This window comes from Trachemys scripta, chromosome 2 (assembly GCF_013100865.1).
Source record: "Trachemys scripta elegans isolate TJP31775 chromosome 2, CAS_Tse_1.0, whole genome shotgun sequence".
Lineage (NCBI taxonomy): Eukaryota > Metazoa > Chordata > Testudines > Emydidae > Trachemys > Trachemys scripta.
The window spans coordinates 938,512-964,381 of NC_048299.1; the positions used below are offsets into that span (position 1 = coordinate 938,512).

Sequence of the window (25,870 nt, forward strand, 5' to 3'; positions counted from 1 at the left end):
CGCCTCGCCTCGCCACGGGCCGGCCCCGCTGCCGGGCGGAGCAGAGCGAGCGCCGCCGGGGGGAGCCGCGGCCTGGCTGCCGGGGCCCGGGAGCGGCGGGGCGGGGAGCCGCGGCCTGGCTGCCGGGGAGTCGGGTTTCCGCGCGGCCCGGGACGCGGCTCCCAGGCTCTGCCCCCGGCCTGAGCTGGGCCCGCCCCGGCCGCGTGTGCCCGGAGCCCCGATCCAGCAGCCGGGGGCGCTGCGGCAGCACCCGGGGCTGGGCCGGGTTTTCTTCCCCTTGAGAAAGAGGAGGAAAGCCGGGCTCTGCATTGCCTGGTTTGCTTTTAACCGCCACCGCCCTCCCCCGGGTGCCTGTTCCCCTGAACCCCGGGCCGCTCCCCGCACTGGGGCCGGCGGGACCAGCTGCCCGGTTCTATAGGGACAGTCCCACTGTTTGGGTCTTATATAGGCTCCTATTACCCCCCACCCCGTCCCCATTGTTCACATGTGCTGGGTGGTCACCCTAAGCGGGCCTGAGGCGAGATCTGCCAGGCAAAGCCCTGGGGCCCGGGCTGCAGCTGGGAGCCGGATAGAAACCCAACTCCCACCCCGCCATCAGCCACTTGCCCCGGATCCGAACCATTGCTCCAGGAGGGGAAAATCTCCCCCGCCATTGCCAGGCCCCTGAGCCATGGGGCTGGCCTGGAAAAGCCGCTTCTCTTTGCTTCTGGGAAGAGCCTGGCCCAATGCGAGGAGCGGAGGCTGGCCCTGCCCGTGAGAGGAAAGGCACAGAGAGGAGAACACCTCGGGAAGGATACGGCTCTTTGGCCCCAACATGGCAGTAAAATAAGGGAAATGAATATCTGAATGTTCCTGCCCCACCTGCTAAATGCTAACCCCAGTGCAGGCCTGGGTGGGGAGGGCTGTCCCTAAGCCCAGTCCGTCACAGCCATGCCCTAGGGCCCAATAATCATTCCCACCAGCCCCACTCCCCAAGCTGCATGAGACTCAGGGCCCCCAGCTTCTGCAGAGACACAAATTCCCACTTGGTGAGGCTGGCAGCCTTGGCCGGTCACAGCCACGGCAGGACACACACAGGCTGGGATGCTGCACAAGGAAGCCAGCTCCCGGCTCTACCTCAGTTAACAAGGAGCCAGAGGAAGGGCTGAGAGGGCTTCACATCACCAACAGGCTATTTTCCAGCCTTCCCTAGCCCCTCCCAGCATTCGTTTGACAGTCCCCCAAACGTGACACTCCTGCTCTCACACGGATTTTATCCATCAACATGCGGCACACAAACATGCCTCCTTTTGGGCTGGGACTGTTACCAGCTAAGTAAAATGGCACCTGGTCAGTACTGGATGGAAGACCAGACCTACAAGGAAAGGCAGGAGGCTGCAGGCATTACAGCAATAGCGTGTGTAGTTTTACTTTGGGGGCTGTATTCTGTTCTATTCAGGTTCTCACCCCTCACTCCTCCCCAGAGCATTGGAACACCTCCCGGCCGTGCATTAAACACTGTGACTAAGAGCTGGGCCGTTTGTTCTCTCGCCAGGTGAAGCAGCGTTTGCAGTGGAGCGTCCAGGCTGGATACACACACAGCTCTGTGGTTATCTCAGAGAAGGCAAGGTCTAAAAACTGCCCCAAGCACATCTACATGGCCCCGCAGGTCAGACGACCGGGGCAGATGCTGCAGTGTGCACCACAACGTTGCACTGCACCCGCCCTGTGTAGACCCTGCAAGTGCAAACTAAAAAGGTCTTTAGTTCACATGACCAGAGGTGGACTACATTAATGTGAACTAGGTCACTTTCCGTCCGCACTCGTAGGATAATCACAGTGCGGCACTACAGTTTACACCCCTGTAGTCCAAACTGCAGGGCCGTGTAGACGAGCCTTTAGAGCAGAGGGTGGTGAGGTTTGTGATAGGCCTTAGCTCTGATGGGAGTTTATTCTACAGTCTTGGGCTTTGTCTTTAGTTTATGTAATGATGGTGAGGCAAGATGGCCACCGTGCTCCACGCCCGAGATGGCAGCATTTACATAGAGTATTAAATGTCTACTATCCATCACTATAAAACATCAAGGGAGCCTTAAAAAATCACTCTGAAATCACCAAGTGAACACCAAATACAGGGAATTTCTTTGTCATAACAATATCAAGTGTTTCAAAAGGAATGCTTTATAAATGTTACAGCACACTAGCGAACATTTCACTGCCGGTTAAGGGTCCAATACTGCTAGCCCTGGCCTACAGCTCACTGAAGGCAAGGTGAATGCAGTACCTGCAGGATCAGGCTTTCATTTCTTCTTCATTGGTTCCTTTTTCTGTGTTCGCAACGCTTTCATTGTAAAGAGATACCAGCCTATAAGTCTCCCCCCACTGCCAACCCATTCTCCACGGACTAGCCTGCTGATTATACTCAGGCCCTCAGTGGATCCTGTTCTCCCAGGTGACATTTCAGAGTCCGCTGATGTCTAAAGTGTTCGGAGCACTCGGGGGCTCTCTCAAGTGGACCCGCCAGTGCTCACGGAGGTGCTGCTTCCGTGTGAAGTTTTTGACGCACTCCGTACACTGGTAGGGGCGCTCCCCAGTGTGAACACGCTGGTGCCCCAGGAGATGGTGCTTCTGTGAGAAGCGTTTTGGGCACTGGGTACAGTGATACGGCTTCTCGCCTGTGTGGATCTGCTGGTGCTTCAGGAGATGGTGCGTGCGGCTGAAGCTCTTGCCGCACTCCTTGCAGTGGTAGGGCCGCTCCCCGGTGTGGATCCTGTAGTGGTTGGTGAGCTTGGATTTATCCGTGAAGCTCTTCTCGCATGCTGGGCATTTATAGGGTCTCTCCCCCGTGTGGCTCATCTGGTGTCGGATGAGGTGGGAAGAGCGACTGAAGCATTTCTCACAGTATGGACAGATAAGGGGCCCTTGGCACTTCTCGGCGTGGGTTCTCTGGTGTATGAGGAGGTTGATGTGCAGCCGGAAGCTTTTCCTGCACTCTGTGCACACGTACAGCCGCTCTCCTGCCTGCAGGAGATGAGGATTGCTTAGGCTGGAGTTCGGACTGAAGCTGCTATCGCACTCCGTGCTTGGACAGCATCTGCCTCTTGCCGGGTCAGACTGGAGACTGAGCATCTGTGGCACGCTTTGCTGATGGTCTGGCAAGCTGCCGGCTCCCTCGCCTGCCTGGACTCTCTGGTGCAGCAGGTACTGCTGCTTGTGACTGAGGCCCTTTGCACATTTCGGATAGTCATAGGGTCCTGCTCTGGTGTGACTCCTCTGGTGAATGATAAGGCTTTTCTTTAGCCTAAAGCCTTTCCCGCACTCGGCACACTTATTAGGCCTGTCTTTGGCAGACTTTCTCTGGTGAATGGCGACTGGCTTGTTGTTGCTGAAACATCTTTCAAGCTGAGCTGGTCCTCTCCTTCCGGGGTGGTTCTTCAGTTGTGATACTGCACCGCACCAACCTTCCTCAGGACCCTGCCCAACGTCCTCCTGGGACGTTCCTGTTAACGTTCCAAGTGCTTCCAGGATGGCAGGGCATTCCTCTTGCTCAGTTTTGATCAGGATCCCATAATCTAATGGATAGGAGAGAGAGAGCTTTTATTTCAGCCTTGTTATTCATGGCTATTATTTGTTAGCTGCCTTCCCTGCATGCACCAAAGTGTTCAAAACTGGGGGCCTAAGCTCACAGCCCCTAAATCCAGTTACACCTCTACCGAAAAGAGGCCCGATTTTCAGAGCCACGGAGCACACCAGCTCCCGGTGCTTTGCTCATGGGAAAGCCCAGCCAGAGAAGAGGTCGCAGCAGCCAAAGCAGGAGGTGATCAAGGTGGGGATAAAGGTTACAGCTGCAGGGGGAGCGAAGGAGGGAGGGATTTCTGAGGTGATGTAGAGACAAAAGGAGGAGAGAAGCTGGAATTCTCAGAAGACAATAGGGAAGGGAACAAGGGGAGCACCTCCTGGATTCCAAACTTCCCTCCCTACTGCCCTCATTTCGGAGCCATCTGTGCCCCTAGCCGTGGCCTCCTCTCCTTCCCACAGCCAGGCCTCTCTCTTGCTTTGGACGGAGGGGTGGCGGGAGGTCCGTCATTTGCTTGTGCTGCCTCATCTACCTGTAACACTTTTCTCTCCCTCTTCTTTTTCTTCTAACCTCACCTGAGGATGTCAGCCTATTACCTTGGGTCTACAGTCAGCTGTAACCCCAATTCCCCCCACACACACACACACACGTTACTGGACTCGATGCAGGAGTCGCTGGGTGGGATTCAATGGCCTGTGTTATGAGGAAGTCAAACTGGTCCCTTCTGGCTTTAAACTCTGCAGACTACAGCCTCCTTCCATCCTGTCCTCTGGGCACATCTGCAAGAGGACTCGCGTGCCTATCTGCCCCTCCAATACATGAGCCTGCCCCCCGTGCCCCCATTCTCTCACAATTTCCTGGGCTGTAAATTCTCTGCTTGGGCAAGAGTCTGCCCCCACTCTGTAGGGCGCTGCCTTTCCATTCACTCACTGGCAAGCAGAACTCACCTGGCCCAGGGTCCGTAGGCATTTCTCGCTCCTCCAAGGCTCCTGGATTCCTGACGCTTGGCTTTTCCTCTTGTACAATCCAGGATAAAATGTCAGGTTGGGAAATTGCATAATCTATGGAAAGAGACATTGGGGGCTGTTATGTTTTATTGACACTGACGGAGCCGACGTCTCAAACCAAATGTTTTTGGCCAAAGGAGAATAAAACAGCTGGGAGAAGATGGATTTGTCCCATGCAAGCCTGTCAGGGGTCCCAGGACACCAGGGGACTGGACGGCTCATATACAAAACAAGCATTAAGGCCTTGTCTCCGCTACAAATTCCTAGCCAGAACAGCTGAGGCCTCCTAGCGTAGAGGCAGCTTATCCCAACAGAGGGAGTTTTTCCTGTCAGTACGGTAACATCACCTCCCCAAATGACATTACTGTGCCGATCACCTACACTGGAGGCTTTGCCAGCACAGTTGTGTCAGCTGCCGGGGGGGGGAGCGGGGAATCACATCCATGACCAACCCAGCTATATGTACTGACAAAGCTTTGTAAGGCAGACCTTCCCTAGGCAGCTTCCCTGTTTACAAACCTCCTGAGAGCCCAGGGAGCTGTTTCGAGAACGGATCGGCTCCAGGAAGAAATCAAGGCTCGCTGCTTTAAGAAAGTCCACGTGCCCCGGATGCCGGGCTCGAGAGTCAATGTGCCACCTTCTTCATCCCACCCCTCTATGCAATGGCAGCTGGGGGCCAAAGGAAGATGGGCAGCATGGCAGGACCAATAGAGACACTTAGAGGGAATGGAAGATTTAGCATCTGACAGTTTCCTGTCAAACGGGAGGATGTGGGGAACCAGGAGAGGCCCCAGACAGCACTACGAAAGAGACGGCAGCATCCCAGTTTCCCCAGGCACTGTCACTGCAGCCGTCAGGGCCAGACAGCTCCCTGAACTGGAACACAGCCATTTCAGCTTGTTCCTCACCAGGTGGGCACCCAGGAGCCGCTGACTTCAGGGTTGGCAGCAGCATCTGAGCCAGCCCTGTTACAATGCTTAGTCGTCTTCAGATGAAAGACATTTTTGGTTTGTCACTTCCTGATACAGAGAAGGGGTGGGGCCTGCAGGTGACACCACGGACAACCAGCCACCGGCTGAAGGAAATCATTTTCAGATGGGTTTCTAGGGTATTTAATAATGTTGAAAGAACAGTTCTTCTGACCCACATCCTACTGTTGCTCCTGTCTCCCCTCTTTTCCCATCTGCGTCCATCTGTCCGAGAACACAGGGAAGGAAGAGAAATTGGCCCTTTTTAAACTGGCGTCTAAACAGGAAGCCTGGAATCACCCTATGGGAACTGGCCACTAATCCCATTTTACCTGGTGTCTGTCTCAGCCAAGAGGCTTTGAATCTAGTCAGCTGGGCAATACTGTGATATTTCTTCCCGGCTCCTGGCTCAGATCAGTTCTGAGGCCTGAATCTCAAGAGTGCCCAGAACATTTAACATCTAGATTTCTTAGCTTCTAAACTTTGTAGAGTAACAGGACTTAGGGAAGTGAAGCATGTCTCACCTGGTATCAAACGGCAGTCCACCTTTAATATCTAAGGCAGTATTAGGGAATGGAGACTTTACATACAATGTAATCGACTGACTTTTTTAATGCTTAGAAGACTTAAACAGAAATCATTTTAATTAAAAAACTCCTAATCAAAAGTTAGTCACTGTCCATCTGCTTTCTTCTACCCACCCATTTCTAAGGTGCCTAGTGTCTGCCTGTATCTGCAAAATATTTAGGAGTAGAAAGACACAGAAAGTAGACACCATATCAACCAACCAATTCACTTCTCTCTCTCACTAATGCTCTGAAATACGTTTTAGAACGATGAAGAATTAAAAGATCAACACTAGACAATACACTAGAAAGAACAATTCTGCACTGGGCTCGATGGGTAGGCTAATAAAGACTCAATAGAGTAGAGATAAAGAATCATAGAATATCAGAGTTGGAAGGGACCTCAAGAGGTCATCTAGTCCAACCCCCTGCTCAAAGCAGGACCAATTCCCAGCTAGAAGTTCTAGGACTTTACTGCTGTGCTTGTTATCTTTTTGTAGGAGATACCGTAACAGCCTAGAAGTCACCTGTGGCGATTACCATGTGTGTAAACGAAATTATAATTTGTGCAGGCTACAGAAATAATCTCAAACTAGAGAGAAGATTACTGCAGGAGGGCATGTTCCAGTTACGGGGAAATCAAACATCTGAACTGATGGGGCTGCAGTTTCTGAGCGGTAACCAAGAGTCTCTGCATCCTTTGTCTTACCCAGTTAATTTTGCATCTTTATCTTGGAAGGTCTGTGAATTCCTTGCCATCAAGTCATGGGCCATGCTGGAGTCAGTAATGAAGTGTGCATGCTCTAGGCTTATTTTACTGCCAGGAGGATGTTTGCTTGGACTGCCTGCTCAGTCTGTAAAAGCAGCACTGGATCCCTAGTTATTGAGTGGCTCCTTGTTTACACGCCAAGTTTAGAAGGTTATCTCTGCTGTCTGGCATTTGCATGGGCACTGACCTGTTCAAAGCTGGCACTGGCTATGCGCACACACACTCAAATTCCACTGCTGTATTTTTTTAAATCAAGTCTTCCTGGTGTGAGGTGGAGATTCACTCACCTCTGACCCCTCCTCCATTGAGAGAATAAAGCAGCACAAGAATGACCCCTGGCTTTAGGTTTTGCTCTTAGCAGCAGAATTCCATCTTTTAGAGGAGGCACAGGGGGGCCTCCCATTTGAAAAAAAAGTCCAAAGACACATCATATATTCCGTAGGAGCTCAGTGGGGATGCACTGTGCAGCTCCTCCTTAGCCCGCACCCCAGGGCCACGCAGAGCTGCTTTCACAGCTAGGACTTTGTCCAGAACTCACAAGATGGACATCACAGAAAAGAAACATTCAGAACTTCGCAGCTTCAGTCGTTTGTTCAAGCTTAATTTTATTATTATTAATAATCAAGCATCTACTGCCGTCAATTTACCCGGCACTTAGAGACAGAGACAGGTTCCCTGCCCAGGAGGGCTCCCAGTCTAAACAGTACAAGTTTAAAAGGGAAATAAGGGGGTTAAGTGAAGTAATTAAAAAAACAGACACCGAAGAACGGGCTAGTATACGCGTACTGGACAAAATCAGGAGTGTTCCTCCACCTACCACAGGCCCTATGTTGCGAAGAGAGATTCTCCTTTTGCACATGTGGCAGGGCCCTGTGTTTCTGGAAGATCTGCGCTCTAGCCCTGCCACCCTCGGGTGGGTCAGGATGGCCATGGTGTGCAGCAATTTGGCACAGGTGAAGCCTGAGGTGCTCATGGATTAGTACACTTGGAAAAATGAATATACACACAGAGACCAACAAGAGACCTGATCACAACCCTCAGAGCCACTGGGAAATCAAAGAACTCACCAATGCTGGGAAAAATAAACTTCTCAACTAAAAATCCAACACAGTATATTAAATACGAACTCCCAGCTGCACAAGGACTAAAACAGTCATGAACTGGTTTTAAAAAAAACTCTACTCAGGTTCATTGGGTTTAAACCCAGCTTGGCTCGGGAGTGTGGATGGGCCCAAATCGGGTTAGGTAGGGAGTGGGGAAAAGGCCCTGTAAATGGCTACAGTCCCCACTCCATGCTCCCATAATGGTTACTGTCCAAATTCAGCGCCCTTCTGGAGTTTGCCTTTATTTAAATGACCGAACAAGACCTTACGGCAGGACTGTATTGAAACAAAGACCTTAGCCCAGCCCTCAAAGTCAATCACCAGCCAATCTCTCTCCTGCAAAACTGTATTAAAGCTTCTCCCCGCAGGTCCCCCTTTAGCTCTCTCTTCCTTAAAGGCCCACAGCCTTTGATGTTCCCAAATGGAGCTAATGAGACCCACCCAGGTCTGACTGCCAGACTGAGTCAGTGGAACAGCTCTGCCCCTCCATGAGGGGCCACAGTCCTAACAACCAGACACCAGTTACAGGCCCAAACTGGAACCCAGGAGAGGACAATATAGTTTCTAACCCTGGATTAATATGATGTGACCAACTAAAACAGGTTTCAAACCACTTCAGGTAGCAGTTTTCGCCCCAGTGTAGCTGAGATCTAAATATTTAGACAATGTACCAAATAAATAAATGTTACCAAGCTGTGTGAGTTTAACAGTCCCGGAGTATGGCAAGCCCTGATTCCCAAAAATGAGAGTAAAAGAACTGAGAGGAGAATAAGAGAAGCAGATACACCATGAGCTGCACAGAAAGGAAACAAACAAAATACTGTGCAGACAGGAAAAATACTGACCAGATAATAAATAAACAGAAATATTATGATACAGCTACCAGGAAAAAGAGGGCAATCAAGACAGTAATTCACTGCAATATGAAATTCAGCAAGCGTTTGAGTGTAGTGAAAGTACTGTCTCCTGCTAACAATTTGTTTTTCTATTCAATTGCATTGTTTGTGTCTTAAACAGAGGTATAAAAGGAAACCTTGCGAATGCGCTCTCGCCTGCAGATGTACTCACGTGCGATGAGTCTTGGACCAAATGCTGATCACAACTACTGCAGCATAAGTCTGGAATTACTCCAGAGTCTTCAGTGGGTTCCCCCAGATTTACAGTGTCATTTAGAAAGAATTTGGCCCAACTGACAGCACAGAGAAGTCAGTTTCAGTGCTAGAGAAGGAGTTGGATGGATAGTTCTAGGGAACTTGGCAGCTGCAGAGCAAACTTCCTCTGTCTGCCCTGTTCATATGCCTCATCACTGCCCTACCCCTAGCAACCAACTCCCATTCCCTGGCATCTGCCCAGAGACGGTCAGCAAGGGTATCACTCAGTGCCCCGTGTGCGTGTGTATACTTTTAGTAACCTGTAGACCATTTGGGGCATGTACAACATGTGACTAACTTATGGAACTGACTGCTGCAGGATATAATCGAGGGGAGTAGCTTGCATATTGCCAATTCCAGACAAATAGCAGACATTCCCGAGAAACATATTTAGTTATCACTTCAATTAAGTGATTCAAGTCACTTGTTTTAAAACTTGGAGCATTTCACATTAAAAGTGAGCTACGAGATACCGCAACACACCACCACTCCAGCAAGAAGTCTGTGTGGCCCCTACCCTACAGTGTGCATCCTTTGGCGATAAATTGTCTGCACCAACGAGCACATGGCGACAGTACAGGGCCAAAGCACTGAGTGGGCCCTGGGTGAGCTAGAAGAAGATGTTGTCTAGCAAAGCGTCTCTCATGTTCTGCACGTTTAGACGGTTCCTCTCGCGGGTGTGGATTTTTTGGTGTTGGAGCAGATGCTGCTTTTGCGTAAAGCTTTTTGTGCACTCAGTGCATTGGTAGGGTCTCTCCCCCGTGTGGATCCTCTGGTGTCGAATCAGATCCGAGGGGTGACTGAAGTTCTTCCCGCAGTACGTGCACATTAACAACCCTCCACTCCTTCCCGTGTGCATTCTCTGATGCGTGATGAGGCTTTTCTTCTGAGAGAAGCACTCCTGGCACTTATTACACTTATAGGGTCTCTCTCGCACGTGGCTTTTCTGGTGCTGCCTGTAAGGTGATTTGACATTGAAGCTTTTCGTGCATTTAGTGGCACTGTACGGCTTGTCCGCTGTCTGGATTCTGGGGTGGGATTTCAGGTGGTGATTCTGTTTGAAGCTTTCCTCACACTCCACAGAGCTGTAAGTGGCCCCTCCAGGGTGGATTCTCTGGTGCATCGTCAAGTGCTGCTTGTACACAAAGCTTTTCTCACACGCTGCAGGTTCGTAGCATCCCAGCTTCGTGTGACTTCTCTGGTGCATCGTGAGGCTCTTCTTCAGCCGAAAGCCTTTCCCGCACTCAGCACACACGTGTGGTCTCTCACCTGGGCAGCTTCGCCGGTAAAAAGTCACAGCGTTGCTTTCCCTGAAGCTTTCTTCCCCGGGCACTGACTCTACCGGCCTGTCCTTGACATGGTACCTTGGCTGCATTATTGAGCTGTCTGGACTATCCAAAGGCCTTCCCTCCCTGGGAATCCGGAACACAGTTTCTTCAGACAGTCCAGAGAACGTCCTTCGCAGCTGCAAGTGTTTGAGATGGTCCCCATGCTCCAGCACCTCAGTTTGGAACATGATTCCATTATCTGCTGGGATAAAACAAAAATAAAATACAGAACATTTTATTTTGTCTGCTTGGGAATAAAGGAAACCTGTTAATCATTCCCCCGTCATTACAAACGCCCGTTACGGTCGGTTCTCCCGAGCAAACAGTCCTGTGCAATAGTTTGTGTTTGCAGGAGGACAGGGTGAAAAGATAGATTCCAGCAGCGCTGAGCGTCCGGCTCCCCTTGGAGACAATGAGCTCACCAGCAGTTTGTTTTCCTGTTTCATGCCTGGGAACACCAGACTGTTCCCAAGGCCACTGGAGAATCGGGGCGAAGCAGCTACATGTCCCCTCACAATCTAAGCTTTCATGTCTAAAGAGACAATGCATTTTACTGGCTGTCATTCCCCCCCAGTGCAGACGACTCGCCCAACACCCTTAAAGCCTTCACACAGCACTTAAACTGCGTAAAGCCACAATACAAATGGCATCAGGAGTTTCCATCTTCCCTGACTCTCGGCTGCTCCGCATCAGCTGTGCTTAGTTTACAAATCAAACAGTGCATCCTCTGGCTACCAGCTCTGCAAACTCAGCCTGGGATCTGAGAGGCAAGCCGGGTTCTTCCTTATAGCACATTACCCCGAATCCCAAAGATTCTGCAGGCCGGCTCAGGTCTTTAGGGACGCCTTTACAACCTCCCGCCTTCAGTGGGCGTGCACAGGCGTAACGGACTATCCCTGTCACTGGAACCTAACGAACAATTCTGTTGATGATGCACAAGGAATCCAGCTCACTCCCTTTTAGGCTTTGAGTTGTAAGAACTTATTTTAGTCTCTCATGCCAGCAGACGTGAATGAGTAAACCTAAGAGCCGGCTGAGTAAGACGGGGTCATGTTCACACACAGCTACAGAGTAGGTCTGGGCTTTAAGAGATGCTGGGAGCCCTGGGCAGCCCTTCTGCACCGGGTGAATTTCACCCTTTGGGAAGTGGTGTCAAGGGTTTTGCTGGCCACACTGGATATAGATTTAAACCAGTTTTTTAAAATATCCTCCTAACATTGTCCCGGCTGTTGCTGAACTCCTCACTCTGGCCTGCAGCCCAGGGTCACTGTTCCCTGGCTCCTATATATGGCAGAGGACTCTGTCTGTGGTGCCTTTTCACGGCAACGCAGACCACAGTTCTGCCAAAAGCTCTTCCTACGACCTTGGGGCCAGAGAATCCAACCTCTCTTCCTCCGCCTCGGGGACAGCAGCTGTCACCCGCATCAACCGAGTTACAGTAGCATCTAAACAAGAGACTTTATACAAACCGGAGAGAAGTAGAAACAGAGAACAGCACTTAAACTTCACCTCGTCTAGCGGCGACTGTGGCTAGCCGCACTAGAGCAGGCTCGGAGACTTCGACAGAAAAGGGGGGAAATCGGTAGCTGTGGCTTTCCATAATAAAGCTCTCTCATAGCCTTGTCAGTCAGCACTGCTCGTCCTTACAGCCACTGTCTGTCCAGCGGGCTCTCAAAAACATGCCCCTTGCCTCTGTTCTCTCCCTCAGGTTTGGTGCTCCCTGGAGGAGGCCCTCCGTCCATCCTCACAACCCCCCGGCAGGGAGCCAGTCACACGCTCTTTAGAAGCCTCGGTTTGGGTTATTGTAGGTGTTGAGACCTCAGGAACATGAGACGTTCTCCACGTCACCACCACCGTCCCACAGCCATCGCCACATTACAGCATCTTTCACTAAGCTTCCTTTGCTCAAACTGTCTGCGCTGCTGCTTCCTTCCCTATACAAATGGGTCAGCATCGTTCAGTCTTCAAAGGGAGTGGGCTCATTTCCAATGGCTCTTTGGATCCTGGGCACGCACCTTCCCCTTTGCTCCCTTGGGAGTATCTGCGCAGATGTCCTTCTCAGAAGAAGAAACATGAGCAGGCTAATGGTTTCCCATTCCTGGGCAGGACGACCACGGTCTGTGCACAAGGATCCCGTCACGATGGGTCAGACCACACAGAAGGTTTCATCGTCAGGACATTTGCCACAGTTCTCCAGTCACCTCTCATCTCCAAGCTGGCTTCACAATCTTCCCAGAACCCTGACAGGCTAATCCTCCAGGGAGACCAGGCCACGCCATCTGGCCATTCCAATCTGAGCATTTCATTCCGACGGGCTTGGCTATGAACCTGTGATACGGACCACAACCCAGCCAAAGGGCAGCGCACGAAGAGCATCGATAAACAACAGCTATCGAGTCAGGGGGAGGAGTCCGACAGGGCAAAGCAGGGATCAGGCTTATTTTAGGTCTTTACTAATGACTGGGAGGAGGAGTAAATAGCGTATTAATGGGATTGACAAAGGTTACTAAACTGGGCAGGTTACAACATCAAGAGGAACGACCAGGAGAAGATAACAAGGTGGGTAAGAGAACAAAAGGAAATTCAACCTGGAAAACACAATTAGCACATTGAGGGGGAAACAACCTGGGAAAACGCATACTCAGAAAGTGGGAGGAACCTCAAAAACAGGAAGTGACCCATGGGGTGGGAACAGACTGTTCATTAGTTAAGAGCTTTTACGACAACGTTGGTGACAAAAAGAGCCAATGCAGTTCGGGGCAGCACGGAGACATCTCCCCACTGGGCAGAGGGCATCGTCCCTCTCTATACCGCTGTTGTGAGACTGTACTAGGGTTGCTAACTTTCTAATCAACAAAACCGAACACCCCTGCCCCGCCCCTTCTCCAAGGTCCTGCCCCTGCCCCACCCCTTTTAAGAGGCCCTGCCCACCACTCACTCCATTCCCCCTCCCGCCGTCGCTTGTTCTCCCTCACCCTCATTCACTTTCACTGGGCTGAGGGTTGGGGTGCAGGATGGGGTGAGGCCAGAAATGAGTGGTTCAGGGTGCAGGAGGGGGATCTGGGCTGGGTCAGTGGGTTGGGGTGCAGGAGGGGGTCAGTAAAAGATATTACCTCACCCACCTTGTCTCTCTAAGACCCTGGGACCAACATGACTACAACACCACTGCATTCAGGGTTACTTCCTTAGTGTCTCTCCACACAGCTACTAGAAAAACTGGTGCAGGAGTGGGTGTGGGGTGCACGCTCCACGACGGGGCTCAGGGTGGGGCAGGGGTGTGGGTTCTGAAAGGGAGTCAGGGTGCAGGAGGGGGATCGGGGCATGGGCTCCAGCTGGGCGGTGCTTACCTCAGGCAGCTCCCGACCTGCCCTGGCTCTGCTCAGTTCCCGGAAGCGACCAGCATGTCCAGCCCCCTAGGTGGAGGAACCAGGGGGGCTCTGCACACCTCCCGCGCCCGCAAGCACTGTCCCCACAGCTCCCATTGGCCGTGGTTCACAGCCAATGGGAGCTGCGCAGCTGGTGCTGTGGGCGGGGACAGCGCACAGAGCTTCCCCGATTGCCCCTCCGCCTAAGGGCCGCAGGGACATGGCGGCCACTTCCAGGAGCTGTGCGGAGCCAGGCACAGGGGGCCTGCCTTAGCCCTGCTGCGCTGCCAGCCGGACTTTTAACGGCCCGATCAGCGGTGCTGCCTGGAGCTGCCAGGAACCCTTTTCAACCGGACGTTCCGGTCGAAAACCGGACGCCTGACAACCCTAGACTGTACCTGGAATCCAGCTTTCATTTCTAAACACATCGGTGCCAGCATTAGAGAGCAGGGGGGAGGAATTATGGGAAGAGTAACCAAAGCTATCCGGTCTGTCGGGGCTGATTTATGAGCAAAGACCGAAAGCTTTAATGGCTCAGTCCTCAGGCCTGGCCTCTGGAGTTCGGAGCCTTCTGGAGCTGTGCAGAGGACCTGAGCCCCAACCACACCTTTGTGATTCCCCAGCCCCTCCTCAGGGAGGGGCACCCAACCCCTCCTCAGGGCTGGAGTCAGCAACTCCACTCCATCTGGGTGCCTGGGGATGATAGCAGGGAGGCAGTGAGCATGGGCAGGGCTTATGAGACCCCATGCAGGGGGCAGGCTCCTCACTGGTGGCCCGACAGACTGAATGGGCCATACTCCTGGTTGGCAGCCCCAGGATGGAACCGTCAGCTAGGAGCTGACCATGGGGCCCGGCATCCCCACAAAGTGATCAGGGAGCTGCCCCTCCCAGCCAATGTACTCGCCTTGTCTTATTTCATCTTCGGGACCCTCCCTGGTCGTCTTTTGTCTCCCCCACAAGGAGATCACTGCCATAGCATCTGCTGCCCCAGGAGGGAGAGAGGAGACCAGGAGCTATGTGTCTGTTTTATTTTGGGGGTGGGTTACTCCACTGCTTAAGCTGCCACATGTTTCTGGTACTTTCCCTCCGTTAGGGGGAAATTCTGTACTCAACTCTGGCCTTAAACCCTTCCTTCCCCATCCCCTTGTCCTCAGACTGGCTCTGGACCCTTGTCCCCCTCACAAGCCTGCAAGAACACTCCCAGCTCCACCCCGCTTCCTCCCCCTCCACATATACCTCCCCCCCGGGGAAGTCCCAGTATGGTGCCAGCTCTCCGCTCTACCTCCATTTTGGGAGACCGCTGATAACTCACCAGTGCTGGGCTCTGAGAATATTTCCACTTCCTCCGAGGGCCCCTGCTCCTCGCCACACAGCTCCTCCTCTCGCTTTACCCGGGACACACAGCTTGGCTCGGAAAACGCGCACTCTATTCATGGAAAGAGAAAACAGGCGGCAAGTTGACTCTCTTCTGTGAATCCCTTTTGTCCCCATCGCAGCATCCTTCTGTCCTCCCCTTGCAACCGCCAGCAGGTTCACTCCAAGCTGTATGGCTTTTACACAGGACTTCTCTTCCCGTGTCTTCTGCTCCCTCTGCCCCTTTTCGTAAGAGCTTTCCCCAGCTCTCTAAAGCAGGGGCCTCTCTCCTACCTCACTCCACGCATTCTGTGACAAGATAGCTACAAAGACACTGCTGTTTCAGCACAGCACTCACCGACTGGGGGTTCAGCCGGGATCTCTCTTTCCTCCGAGTTCTCCTGTCCCTTGATGCACGGCTCTTCCTCGCCTTCACTCTGGCAGGTCGCGACCGGTGTATACACCAGTGATTCTGTGCATGGGAAAGAGAAATCCCATTATGTTGTTCTAACATCTCTACACTGTAGCTGCTAACGAGTCACTCAGCCAGAGCTGAAAAACTGCATCTATAGCAGTTCACAAACACCTTTGTTTCCTGCTTAGACACGATGGAGAGGACGCCACGGAAAGCCCTAAAATAAGGAAAAGATGACGAGTTTACCTGTGCTGGGCTCTGCAGGGATTTCGCTCTCCTCTACATCTCCCTCCTCCCCCTCGCAGGGCGCTTCCCCTCGTTCAATCCGCGCCAGAAGGTCAGGTTTGGAGAGTGCATAGTCTATTGATGGAAAAACACATCAGCGTTCCCTGGCTCCATGCTGCATTGAGCAGTACGAGATTTTAGGCACCCCGTCACTGCTCGAAGTGGTGCGTAATGGGAACGAAGCTCCTAGAGAAACAAATGCCTGGTGAGGGAGGAGCAGGGCTGCCTGCTGGAGGTTCAGGGCTCTCCATGCAGAGAGAGAGCGTTATCTTTCAGGCACTAAGTATTAAGCTACTTCCCTAGTTATTAACCTGCAGTCAGGCCAGAGACCCATCCAGGCCAGAGCCTGTCTAGGGGGTAAGCGATGGTTATTTTGTGTCCACAGTTCCTGAGACCAGAATGAGAACCTGCTTGGTTTATTAGTCTCCTACATTAGACCTAAAGGGTGGATTACAAGCACCAGATCCCACCACAAGCTGATTGTCCACCGATCCCTCCCCTTTGTTGAGCTTTTCCCCCATCTGGCCCCTTGTCTCTCCTGCCCACTGCCTTTAATCCAACCTGTTCCCATCAAAGCTTGTGAGGTTTCCAGCAGCCCAGGTGTCTCCAACACACAGTTCAGCTGCAGGCCATCAAGTCAATGCCTCCATAATCCACGGTGCTTGTGTACTACACCAACAGCACATGCGGTCATGCCTCCCTCTAACTACAATGTTGCCTCTGTGCATTTCCCACCGAACAATTCTCTGCCCCTGGTGTTCTTCCTCTGTTACCCTGTTCAGTAGGAGATTTTCATCAGCACCACACATGGAACATAGCAGGTTTCTGGATGCGTACTTCCAAGTAATGCAACCATTATCCACAACCAGAAGGCTCTGGAGATGGAGGGACCAGGTCATCCCTGCATACCTTTCATTCTAAACTGGCATCAATAACAGTGAAAAATGTGTTGACCCATCACAAAGATTCTATGTCAAGTGCAAATCCATTAGCCCAGTGCTGGAGCTGGCCCATGAATATCTGAGATTGCAGAACATCTACTAAACGAGTGAGAACCAATATTTACCCAGCGAGATCAGAGACTCGTAGTTCCCCTTCATCACGTTCTTGTAAAGCTCTTTCTGCCATTCGTCTAAGTTCTGCCATTCTTGCTCAGAGAAGTAAACAGAGTCGTTTTCAAATGCCACCGGGACCTGTAATCACAGAGGTTACAGATTCATTCAGCACCTTGTATGGCACTGGGGTGCCATAAAGTCAACTGCCTCTTTCATCTTCTTTAGCCTTTAAGAGTCGGGGGTGGGGACGACGACACACAAGAACATTTCTCATTATTATAATTTATTTTTACAGCTTCCATAAGAGTTCCAGGTACTGTACAGAAACCCACAATGCTTCCCCTCCGAATGCCCAGAATTCAGACACAAACATGAGGAGAGGAACAAAAGGGAGGGGAATGACTACACTCTCTAGAAGAGCATCATTTGTGTTACTTACTGGGAAGCCCACTGTGAATGCCAAAGCACTGGTACCCTCATTCCCACAGAGCAGTATCTTAGAGCGTGTCTACATGGGGAAGAATTTCAGAAGAGGTAGTGCAGAACAGCTATTCCACACTAAGAGTGCCTTTGTGTAGTGTAGGTTAATCCATTTTGGAAGTGGGTTAACCTAAACAGCAAGAAGGCAGTCTTAGTGCCGAGTAAGAGCGTCCACATGGGGGTACTCTGCTTTTTAGACACACCATATGGCCGAATATTGTTGTCGGAGACGCCTGATACCAAGTGGAAGTAAGACTGTGGCGAGCGCCTTCCAGTTCCGTCATGCACAAACGGGCAGAGAGCTGAACGTAGTTCTCAATGGTCCGCGAATAAAGCACGATTCACACCCGGTCCTTCTAGGTGTCACGTTGGAGAGAACTCTCACATTTTGTGACCATCTGACAAAGACAGCAAGTAAGGTCAAAACACACAACAACCTGCTCGGAAAACTGGCCGGGACGCCATGGGGCACCAAGGCCCAACTGTTACACACTTCAGCCTTGGCACTCTGTGACTCAGCAGTGGAGTGCTGCGCTCCAGCCTGGGCTCGCTCATCTCACACAAAGGTGATCGACGTACAACGTAATTCTGCCATGTGTATTATTTCAGGCACGTTTAAATCTACTCCTCTACCATGGTTACTGGATCTCTGCAATATTGCTCCACCCAGTGTTCACAGACAGGAAAGGGTAGCAAAGCTCGTGATGAAACCACGTGATATGCCACATCTACCATTAATTAAAGCCTTGTTTAATCCACCACATGGTCGTCTGCCCTCACGGCGCCCTTTGTGGATAAGTTTACCAGGTGAGGGATTTATGGTAGAGGATGTGTGGCGAGCTTCATGATCCGCAGAGAAAGTGACAAATAATTATCTTGTCTCAGACCCCACTCAACATCAACCCGGGCTTGATTTACTGCGAAGGCAATGGAGCCTTCTGAACCGGCTTCACACTGGACATGGACTTTGTGCTGCAGCGGAATTTCGGTGGCATTTTAGAGACAGTCCATTAGGTTGATGTGGGCAGCCACAAACCATGACACACTGTTGAGGACAGCAAAATGACTCAACTTCCTGGCGGTTTTCATGCCTTGAACATCATTGATAAGAACGCTGTGGCTTGGCTTGACCAGATTGCATGCGCCAAATAAATACACACCACAACTATTTTGCAGTAACTTCCCCACGCCGACAAGCCCTTACTTCAAGAGTAGTTCCAGTGACTTCAGTGGGACTAGTGGTGGATGAAGATACTGCTCAGAGCGAGTAATGGTTTGTGCATCTGCTCCTTTGTGATCAGATACAATACAACGTTCATTTAGCTGATGGATTTCGTTTTATTTATGACACTTCACAGCAGTCAAGATTTTGTAAAGAGTAATGAAAAGGCAATAATCCGAGTTACCCCTGCAGAGCCCTGTTCAATATCTGATGAGAAGGGGAGAGAGGCTGACACCTACGAGTGAAGTATCAGAGGGATAGCCGTGTTAGTCTGGATCTGTAAAAAGCAACAGAGGGTCCTGTGGCACCTTTAAGACTAACAGATGAATTGGAGCATAAGCTTTCGTGGGTGAATGCCCACTGCGTCGGATGCATGTGTCTGACGAAGTGGGTATTCACCCACGAAAGTTTATGCTCCAATACATCTGTTAGTCTTAAAGGTGCCACAGGACTCTCTGTTGCTACCTACGAGTGAGTTAAAATAAACAGCACAAACCTCAATAACAATTTATAAATTGAATAAAGCTTCCAAATTCCTTGAAGCAAACTATTTGGCCTATAGACTGCACAGATGGTTCAGGCCATACTTGCAGAGCTCTAACCAACTTACCTCACATGTATTTGGTTTGTAGAATTTACAAATTCCACTGGCTACTGCTGTAGAGTTTATAAACGTGGCAAGATCAAAAAGCTTATAAAGTCCACAGACACAACATGGTGCTTTCAGATTCACTCAAGTTTCTACCATTATATAACATATTGCACTAGATCTCACAGAGGAAAACGAACAGATATGGAGTTTCTACACCAAGTTGTGTGAGAAGTCAACTTTACAAAAATAAAGACTCTTTGAAGAGTGAAACCTTTTGAAAATGTTCCTCTCTCAAAAATAATGGGCCCATTTAACACTAGACTTTCCCAGAAAATCCCTTCGCTGCCAACAGGCCACGTGTACAAAATTTCAGGCATAAAGGCGTTTGGGAATGTTAGAGTCAGGGCGGTAATCATCAGAGATATAATGAAAACTGTTTTACTACAGTTCTTGAATATTATTAGCTACATCATTACCTTGGGGATTTCCCCCTTAGTGCCTGGGGGGAGTCGCAGGATCCAGAAGTTCCTGTTCTTCAGCAGGTTCTCCATGTTCTCCAGCCTCCTCTGGAGCAGCCCGTACTCCTGGATCAGAGTTCCCAGCGCCGCCCACTTACTCTCCATTTGGTTCCCAAAATCCACTACCGTTTTCTCACAGTCAAAATATTTCTTTTCTGTTGTCACTGTTCTACGCTCCAGGTTCAGTAACCGCGTGGCATGAGAATCAACCTTCTTCTCCACTGCTTGAATTGCAGCTAGAACAGTCCACAGCGAAATCTCTGCAGAGTTTGGCTTTGTCTCTTTAGCAGAAGGTTGTTGAGGAACAGTAGAGGGCTGGAAAGGTGTCCATTGCTGGGACTCCATGTCCCACTCCTGATCCTATTCACAAGAAGAGAAACTGAGATCAAGTTGGGGTCCCATCACCATCTGTCACACCCAGCTACAAAGAGAAAGTGCAAGAACTGCTCACCACAGGCTACTCAGCACTTTCTATGTCTGGATGTTTATTTTTATAGGGTCACACTCCAGATGTGACCATAAAAAGCATGTTAACACTATTATACAACTGATTTCCTAGTTTTATAACTGACGGTTTAGACTGCATTGGGCTGACGCTTGATAGCTGCATTGCACAGACAATGACCATGTTTTACTAATATTTGAACCTGATCCTCATTTTCAGTAATGTCCCGTTACACCATTAGAGAAGCATAAAGGGGCCTTATGTGTTAATGAGGATCAGGTTTTTTTAATCAGCTTTGCACAATTTTCACTTCCAAGATGGCTCTTAAGCAGTGTCAGGCACTTTTTCCCCCCTCCTTTGCCTTGGTAATTGCTTCTTTTCCTAACCCAGTATTTTTCCTATGCTGGTGACTTGTGCTTTCTATTTCAAGCTATTCCGTTTATGTTGGTTGTAATGCACCTGACGCACACATCCAGCAACTCTTCCTCTGGCAAGAGTCAATAACATGCAACTACAAAATGTTACCACTGATGCTGTCACATAACTCAGGCCTAACGTCACACCAGTGAAAGGGAGAGTTATTTGTGTGTGTATTCACATTGCAAAAAGAAACCCCTGGTATTAAACTCTGACATTTCCGCCGCGTCTTTCATCAGAAGAATCAGACCTCAAAGCACTTTTCGGGCTATTCAACCACTGTAGTAATTTGGAGATGCAGAGCAAGCACTGCAGTTAGCAGATTAATTCTGCTCTCAGTTACACCAGGATGAATGTAGAGTAACTCCACAGAAGTCAATGGAGTTACTCTGGATTGGCACCAGGATAAATGAGAGAAGAAATTATCCTCCTGTTTGCAGGACCATGCTCGGTGTTAGTAACCACACTGAGCACGGGAACTTAGCTCCTTTTCCAGGCAGGCCACGTCTACACCACACAATTAAATCCACCTAAGTTCGGGCTTGTCTCCACTACCGGGGGATCAACGCTCAGAGATGGATTTAGCGGGCCTAGTGAAGACCTGCTAAATCGATGGCAGAGCGCTCTCCGGTCGACCCTGGTACTCCAGCTCTCTGAGAAGAGTAAGGGAAGTTGACCGGAGAACGTCTCCCATCGACACAGCGCAGTGAAGACATTGGGGTAAGTTGACTCCAGCTACGTTATTCACATAGCAGCTGGAGTAGCGTAACTTAGGTCGACTGACCCCCTTAGTGAAGACAAGCCCTTAGGTGGACTTACAGCAACCACAGTAATCACTGCCGTTTTTCATGTCCACACTACCCTCCTTCTGTCAGTGGTGCATGTCCTCACCAGGAGAACTTGCACTGACCTAAGAGGGGCAGTCTGGGGGGCTGAGAGCCCAGATACCACCCAGGCTCTCTGCTCCCAGCAGAGGGAGCTCCATGCGGAGTGGGGAGATGAGAACCCAGGCAGCAGCCAGGCTCCAGCTGGGAGCTCTGTGTGTAGTGGGATCAGAGAGCCCGGGTTACAGCTGGCTCCAGTTGGAAGCTCTGTGCGGAGCCCACAGCCCGGTCTCTCAGCGCAGGGCAGTGAGGCTCCAGCTGTCAACACTTCTCCGGCTCACAGCTGGAAAAAACACTTCCCCCTCCCCTCTACCCCCAAGCTCAATTTCGAAACAGGGACTCTACCAGCAGTGAAACTGCCATTCTTGTCAATTTCACAACTCCAGCGGTCAGCCACCCTGACAGCCAACAGGCGATGCAAGTAAGGCAGTGTCTATACAGACATTGTGTCACCCAAACTATGCCGACCTAAGCCTTATGCCTCTCGTTCAGGTGGATTTACTAGGTCGGAGTAATAGGCGAGTTACAGCTGCGGGAGGAACACTATAGCATGTACGTTACATAGTTAGGTTGACGTAAGCTGACCTAACGTTGTAGTGTGGATATGCCCTAACATCACATACCCCCAAACTAATTTTAATAGGTGTCCTAACAAATGGGAGAAATCTATAGCCATACTAGAAAATTACTGTTCTACTCAATTTCTTTTGGTAAGAAAACAAAACTAAAGTAAATTCAGCCTGCTTTTCCCAAACATTTGTACGGTATATAGGCATAGCACAGTATTAACTATGAGCATGTGTTTAATTCTGTGTCTATTGCCCCATAATTCTTTCCCTTGAAAGGAATGTTCACTCATAAAAAAAAAAATTGAGCTTAAGTACATCAGAAGCAGGAAGCCTGCTAAACAATCAGTGGGGCCACACTAGACGATTGAAGAGGAGCACTCAAGGAAAACAAGGCCATTACAGAGAGGCTAAATGAATTCTTTGCATCAGTCTTCACTGCAGAGGATGTGAGGGAGATTCCCACACCTGAACCACTCTTTTTAGGTGACAAATCTGAGCTGTCAGTAGAGGAGATTTTGGAACAAAACTGGTAAGTTAAACAGTAATAAGTCACCAGGACCAGATGGTATTCATCTGAGAGTTTCGAAGGACATCAGATATGAAATTTCAGAATTATTAACTGTGATATGTAACCTATTGCTTAAATCATCTTCTGTAGCAGATGACTGGAGGATAGCTAATGTGATGCCAATTTTAAAAAAAGGCTCCAGTGGCGATCCCGGCAATTACAGACCAGTAAGCCTAACTTCAGTACCAGGCAGACTGGTTGAAACTATAGTGTGAATTGTTGGAGAAGAGTCAAAACAGCTTTTGTAAAAGAAAATCATGCCTCACCAATCTATCAGAATTCTTTGAGTGGGTCAACAGACATGTGGACAAGGGTGATCTACTGGATATAGTGTACTTGGAATTTCAAAAAGCCTTTGACGAGGTCCCTCACCAAAAACTCTTATGCAAAATAGGCAGTCATGGGATTAGAGGGAAGGGCCTCTCATGGATCAGTAACTGGTTAAAAGACAGGAAACAAAGGGTAGAAAGAAATGGTCAGTTTTCAAAGTAAAGAAATGTAAATAGCAGGGTCCAAGGATCTGTACTGGGACCAGTGCTGTTCAACATATTCATTAATGATCTGGCAAAAGGGGTAAACAGTGAGTGGCAAAGTTTGCAGATAATACAAAATTACTCAAGAGAGTTAAGTCCAAAACTGACTGTGAAGAGTTACAAAAGGACCTCACAAAACTGGGTGACTGGGCAACAAAATGGCAGATGAAATTCAAGGTTGATAAATGCAAAGTAATGTACATTGGAAAACATAATCCCAACTATACATATAAAATGATGGGGTCTAAATTAGCTGAAATCACTTAAGAAAGAGATCTTGGAGCGTTGTGGATAGCTCTTGAAAACATCTGCTCAACATGCAGTGTCAGTCAAAAAATCTAACAGAATGTTAGGAACCATCAGGAAAGGGATAGATAATAAAACAGAAAATAGCATAATGCCATTATATACATCGATTACACCCACATCTTGAATACAGGGTGCAGTTCTGGTTACCCCATCTCAGAAAAGATGCATTAGAATAGGAAAAGGTATAGCGAAGGGAAACAAAAATGACTAGAGGTATGGAACAGCTTCCATATGAGGAGAGATTAAAAAGACCGGGGCTGTTCAGTTTAGAAACAAGACAACTAAGGGGGGATATGATAGAGGTCTATAAAGTCATGACTGGTGTGAAGAACATAAGGAAGTGTTATTTACCCCTTCACGTAACACAAAAAACAGACGCCATCCAATTGAATTAACAGGCAGCAGCTTTAAAACAAACAAAAGGAAGCAACAGAGAGTCCTGTGGCACCTTTAAGACTAACAGACGTATTGGAGCATAAGCTTTCGTGGGTGAATACCCACTTCGTCAGACGCAGTGGATATTCACCCATGAAAGCTTATGCTCCAATACATCTGTTAGTCTTAAAGGTGCCACAGGACTCTCTGTTGCTTTTTACAGATCCAGACTAGCTGTGCTAGTCTGGANCCCCCGCCCGCCCCGGGGCTCAGCCAGGGGGTTCCCGGCCCCGCCCCGGCCCTTACCTGGGCAGCGGCCCGCTCGGCCATGGCCCTTTGTCCCGGCCCGGAGCTCGCCCCTCACCGCGGCCCGGGGGCGGCCCGAGGAGCGCTGCTGGCCGGGCGGCGGGATCCGGACCCGAACCCGAGCTCCGCTCCCGCTCCGGGCTGGGCAGAGCGAGCGCCGCCGGGGGGAGCCGCGGCCTGGCTGCCGGGGCCCGGGAGCGGCGGGGCGGCAGCGGCCCCTGGCGGCGGGGGGATCGCGGCGCCGGGGGAGGGTCTCCCAGCCTCGCTCCCCTGGGCGCTGCGGCCCCGTGATCCCCCTGCTCCGCTCAGCGGGCCCCCGCCAGCCGCCCGCCTCCCCCCGCCGGGCCCAGCGGCTGCCCCCGTGGCTGGGCGGGCTCCTGCCCCTACGCCTCATCCCCCACCCCAGACAGGCCCCCAGCCCTCCCCAGCAGGCCTTAGCCCCTGCCCCCTGCTCTGCAGGGAAACCCACCCACCTCCACCCCCTTCTGGGAAGGGGGGCAACAGGACTGGGCTTTCTGCTGGTGGCAGAGGAGGGGGCTGTGGAGCTGGGATCCTCCTGTCCCTGCTCTCCCCCTTTCCGGGGGCCTTCCCAGTGAATTAATCCCCCCACCCCGCTCGTGTGCCACTGCCAGGCTCATCTCAGAGACACCGGGGGCAACAGCTGGCCACAGCAGAATTGCAGGGAGCTTCCCCTCATAAGCACAAGCATCGCAGCATAGAAATGTGGGGCTGGAAGGCACCCCAAGCAGTCATCAAGTCCAGCCCCCTGCGCTGTGGCAGGACCAAGTAACCTAGACCAGGGATTCTCAAACTTCGTTGCACTGAAACCCCCTTCTGACAACAATTACTACACGGCCCCAGGAGGGTCACCAGGCGGCAGGAATCGGGCCTTGGCCCTGGGCCCCCGCAAGTCTAAACACCAGCCCCGGTGAACCCATTAAAATAGGGTCCTGACCCACAGTTTGAGAACCGCTGACCTAGACCATCCCTGTCAGGTGTTTGTCCAACTTGTTTTTAAAAGCTTCCAATGATGGGGACTCCATGACCTCCCATGGGAGCCTATTCCAGAGCTTAACTACCCTTATCCCTAGAAAGCTTTTCCTGAATACCTACCCTAAATCTCCCTTGCTGAAGATTAAGCCCATTATGTCTTGTCCTACCTTCAGTGGACAGAGAGAACAATTGATCCCCATCCTCTTATCTAACAGCCCTTAACATAGACTGTTCCCAGGTCTGCCCTCGGTCTTCTTTTCTCAAGACTAAACATGCCCTTTCCACACAGGTCAGGTTTTCTAAACCTTTTATCATTTTTGTTGCTCTCCTCTGGACTCTTTCCAATTTGTCCACCTCTTTCCTAAATTGTGGCACCCAGAATTGGACACAGTACTCCAGCTGGGGCCTCCCCTTTGCCGATCAGAGCAGGACAATTACCTTCCGTGTCTGATATATGACACTCCTGTTAATACACCCCAGAATCATATTAGCCTTTTTTGCAGCTGCATCACATTGACAAGCCATATTCAGTTTGTGATCCACCATAACCCCCAGGACTTTTTCAGCAGCACAACCGCCCAGCCAGTTATTCCCCATTATGTGGTTATGCATTTTATTTCTTCTTCCTAAGTGTAGAACTTTACACTTGTCTTTATTGAATTTCGTCTTGTTGAATTCAGACCAGTTCTCCAATTTGTCAAGGCCATTTTGAATTTTAAACCTGTCCTCCAAGGAGCT

At 50.5% G+C, this 25,870-nt stretch overlaps 2 protein-coding genes across 5 annotated transcripts in view; both read right to left on the minus strand.

The window, feature by feature from the left end:
• The window catches only part of LOC117871887 (protein ZNF783-like), a 52,532-nt gene extending 52,449 nt beyond the window's left edge, over positions 1-83 (minus strand). The window contains exon 1 of the mRNA XM_034759689.1: positions 4-83. The gene's annotated coding sequence lies outside the window, so the exon portion shown is untranslated. The remainder of the gene's footprint in view (positions 1-3) is intronic.
• Positions 84-2,108: 2,025 nt separating this feature from the next.
• LOC117871861 (zinc finger protein 777-like) lies at positions 2,109-24,334 on the minus strand. 4 transcript variants are annotated; one of them, XM_034759621.1, is made up of 8 exons: positions 24,140-24,334; positions 19,692-20,093; positions 16,933-17,059; positions 15,828-15,941; positions 15,525-15,638; positions 15,126-15,239; positions 4,504-4,617; positions 2,109-3,551 (listed from the first exon to the last, which is right to left on the minus strand). In XM_034759621.1, the coding sequence occupies exons 1-8, from the start codon at positions 24,161-24,163 to the stop codon at positions 2,440-2,442; spliced, it is 2,121 nt and encodes a 706-aa protein (XP_034615512.1). In that variant the 5' UTR covers positions 24,164-24,334; the 3' UTR covers positions 2,109-2,439. The 4 variants fall into 4 exon arrangements, with proteins under 4 accessions (XP_034615512.1, XP_034615513.1, XP_034615515.1 ...); XM_034759622.1 differs by lacking the exon at positions 24,140-24,334 and adding an exon at positions 22,883-22,904; XM_034759624.1 differs by lacking the exons at positions 2,109-3,551; positions 4,504-4,617 and adding an exon at positions 9,152-10,647.
• Positions 24,335-25,870: the final 1,536 nt, after the last annotated feature.